The sequence below is a fragment of the Populus euphratica genome, unplaced genomic scaffold, assembly GCF_000495115.2.
Source record: "Populus euphratica unplaced genomic scaffold, PopEup_1.0 scaffold54.1, whole genome shotgun sequence".
NCBI classification, from domain to species: domain Eukaryota; kingdom Viridiplantae; phylum Streptophyta; class Magnoliopsida; order Malpighiales; family Salicaceae; genus Populus; species Populus euphratica.
The window spans coordinates 1,098,639-1,102,359 of NW_011499910.1; the positions used below are offsets into that span (position 1 = coordinate 1,098,639).

General features: G+C 39.6%; 1 protein-coding gene and 1 pseudogene across 1 annotated transcript; both read left to right on the top strand.

Moving 5' to 3' along the window:
• The first annotated feature begins 10 nt into the window (after positions 1-10).
• LOC105133902 (probable ran guanine nucleotide release factor) lies at positions 11-1,079 on the top strand. The gene is made up of 2 exons (XM_011038064.1): positions 11-207; positions 284-1,079. The coding sequence occupies exons 1-2, from the start codon at positions 133-135 to the stop codon at positions 806-808; spliced, it is 600 nt and encodes a 199-aa protein (XP_011036366.1). The 5' UTR covers positions 11-132; the 3' UTR covers positions 809-1,079.
• LOC105133914 (glucose and ribitol dehydrogenase-like) overlaps positions 974-3,721 on the top strand; it is a 6,314-nt pseudogene continuing 3,566 nt past the window's right edge.

The window sequence follows — 3,721 nt, forward strand, 5'->3', positions numbered from 1 at the left end:
AATAACGGCCGAAGCCCCGATATGAACTAACTCACAGACAGCGAAGTTTCTACACTCTCCTTCCTCCCTGTTTACAGCCCTCCAGCAAGCAGCAGCAGCAGCACTTGATTATTTTCATCATTTCTAGTGCTAATGCCGGAGGATATTTCCACCGACCGCCCTCTCTTTGGCGGTGCTATTTCCAGCACCTTCCCTGTCAGATTCCAGGTCAGCTCATTACTATTGTTATTATTATTTTTGTTTATGCCATTGATTTACGAAAAAAACTGTTTTTATGTTGCAGGATGTTAGCAATATTCGACAAGTTCCAGACCATCAAGAAGTATTCGCGGAACCAAGTCGAGATGAAAGCTTGGTTTTCGAGCTACTAGATTTGAAGCCTGATATCAACGACAATGGAAGCGCCGTTTGGTTTCTACAAGACCTCGCGAATGAGCAAGAGGCTCAAGGGTTTACTCTGGTTCACCAGTCAGGGGTGGTTGAGGTTCCCATTGGGGATTCTTCAGCTCTTGTTACAACAGCGATTGGGCAGATGGGGATTTCCAAAGGACGACAAGGAAGGGAAGCCCAGAATGTTGTGCGGGTTTATCTGGCCAATCTTAGACTTAAGAATGCTGGGACTGATGTTCTCGTTGTGGCTCATGAGCCCATTTTGATTAGCCCTTTGAGTGAAAGTGCTTCCGCTGTTGGCCCCGGGTTACTTCCTGCCGCGCAGTCTGGGTTCTTGCCCATGTCTGAGGTTTTTAAGGTCGCTGTTTCTAGTTTCAAAGTCAATGACTGGTCCCTATTTGGTGGTTCTGGTAATTGACGCATAGGGAAGATATAGTTTTGGTACGTTTTTCAATATTTGGTTATTTGGACTCGTTTAGTCGCTTTCTAAGTAACTTCAATTTGATGAGATTAAATCAAATGCTAGTGTGTAAATTATTATGTGCAAATTTTTCTGAAGTAACCCTAAAGTCATTGCGAATGATACCCATGTCTCTCTTGTATTCACTCCAGAGTCCAGTCAAGGGAAGGCCAAAGTCTATTTGAAGGTATGAAACTGGCCTTTTCGATCGATGCTTTTAGAACACTAATTTGGGCCACTTGTTCTTTTGTCATGCCTTGATACCTCCTGCTCCAAAATGGGTTACTAATAGCAGTTTTGTTTTCTGAACACAAGATAAAACAATGATAGCTGCATAATGGCATAGAGACGGCAATGTTGATTTATGATTCTGTTTTGTGACATGCCCGCATCAGATTTCATGAATATAATGCATTTGGTTTTGTTTTATTCCCTGCTCATCCAACATATACGTTGATCTGTGGAGTACTTCCTCTGTTGTATGTCCATTGGGTCTATGAAAAGTGAACTGAATGATGCACAGAGTAGAAAACGAAAGAAGGCCACGGCTCATGAAAGCAGCCTGCCCCGTCACCAGCACCCTTATCCCCAGTGCATAAAATGGATTGTTTTAGATTTTGCATATCTGAATTTAGGAATTGGTTTAAATGCTGCAGTTGTGTTTTTCTCTCTTTGATGAACTTGCTCCAGATAATACTGTTTGATGCATGCAAGTTGTAAGCCGGTGATATTGATTCCCGTTGTCCTCTCCTGCCAAGTTGTGTCGTATGATCTTACTTGTTTCTGAGACTTATGGAACAAGCATGTATTGCAGTTTATGCGATAGATATGCTGGAGATTCTGCTATAGCTGCAGTGACTTTTGAATATTATACCTGCACCATTTCGAAACAGCCTGTAAAGTATCAAAGCATCAAACCATTCATGTATGAAGTACAATGTTCCTGTTGCTCATCTGAGGCGGATTATTCCCGATGGACCATAACATGCTCGATGGCATATATAGTTACGATTGTGCTGGTGGGGCATTATCAAGTTTTTTCTTCTGGATATTTACAAACAATTGGTTATTTTTCTTGGCCACCCACGGGTAGTTTCTTACTGTGTAGGACTAGTTATACCAATAGCAACAAAAGTTAACAATCCAAGGACAAGACTTGAGATAGAACTTGGATTTTTTTAAAAAAAACGGCATGGTTTGCATAAAATTCCAGAGAATGATACTGTTTGTAAAGTATTAGGAGAATTAGATAGTTTAACATGATTATTATTCTGAAGAATAATTTTAAATAAAATTGCCATTTTGAATCATGGTTTTAATCATCATGAATCTTCAAAGTGTAGATTTGATGTATGGTATAATGTATTATTGTGGTAGATACATTTATGTTATGTTATTTTTTTAATTATGAGTTTTTCTTATTATTATTACTTTAATTATGATTTTAAGTCATTAATTTACAAGTGAATATATGGGTATTATGTACAATTGTTTAAAATTTCAAATATGCCATTTACATGTAAAAAAATACACATTGTTATGTTTCATTATTTTTATTATTAATTATCTTTATAATTAACAAATAAAAATAATACTTTGCTCATATGATGGCTACTGGAGGCTTACATAGTCGTTAACTTCAGGGCCCGTGGGATTAGTCGTGGTATGCGCAAGCTGGCCCGGACACCCACGTTAATCTAAAAAAAAATACTTAAAAATAACATGCATTAATTTAACATTATAATTAACAAAAAAAAATTAAAATATCACACTCTAAATTTGTTTTATGTTAAATATGAGGTTGAGTTTAGGGTAAAATCATATTATATGTATTACAACACCAAAGTTGCCAGCCTCTGTTTCAAAACTGAAGTTTCTACCTTTCTCCCCTCTCTGTTTTCCCATCACAAACAGAAGTTAGATTCCTGCCTTTTCATTGATGGAATCACGAGCAAGGTCCTGACTGGAAAATCATCAATGAAACACGTGAGAGATGGGCTGCACACCTGGCAATTAACAAGACACTATGCAGACCCTCCTCTTCAATCACTGTCCTCTTCCGTTCTACCTGGCACCCGGCTTGCTTGATTGTCTGTAAAAATCCTGTCATTGCAAGCTGCTCTCCATGCAAGTGAAACGGTTCCCTCTTTGGTTGTTTCTGTCTCTTTTTGGACAAGAACAAGTATCCAATACCTTGTGGCAGTGGCAGAGGATGGCAACCAAGAAGGAAAAGCTTCAGTTTCCACCACAGACTCAACCACAACAGCCAGGCAAAGAATATCCCATGCACCCACTTCCGCAACACATCAACCCTGACTACAAGCCCTCTAACAAGCTTCAAGTTCACCATTGTTCTGCACTTCAGTTTTTCTGTTTACTTATCGTTTTCCAATCGGAACAGTAGATGAAAGACCTACTATATATTCAATTTCGTGGTAGGGAAAGGTTACTCTGTTTGTTAGGTTGGTTGTCATTTCATGTAAGACACTAACCATTGACCATTGACTATTGGTAGCCACCATTGTTGAATGAGCTAGAGTTGGTGGCCACCAATATTGACAACAAAGCAAGAAGAGCTTCCATGAATGCCTATAAATAGAGGCATATGTGAGAGAGCAAAAATGAGAGAAAAAAAGAGCCAAAAATATGAGAAATGTAGGAGAGAGTGGGCTGCCATTGCAGCACTAAAAAGAGAGAAATAGAGTGAGGTTAAGAGTTGTGAAAGAGGGGATGATTCCTCCTCTATTGTTGTAAATCTTGTACTCTCCCTACATCGGGACCCACTGCCACGTCACCAACAGCGAGCCGAGCCGAGCTGAGTTAGAGCCGAGCCAAGCCACGAGCCAAGGGACAGGATTCTGGGTGGCGGGG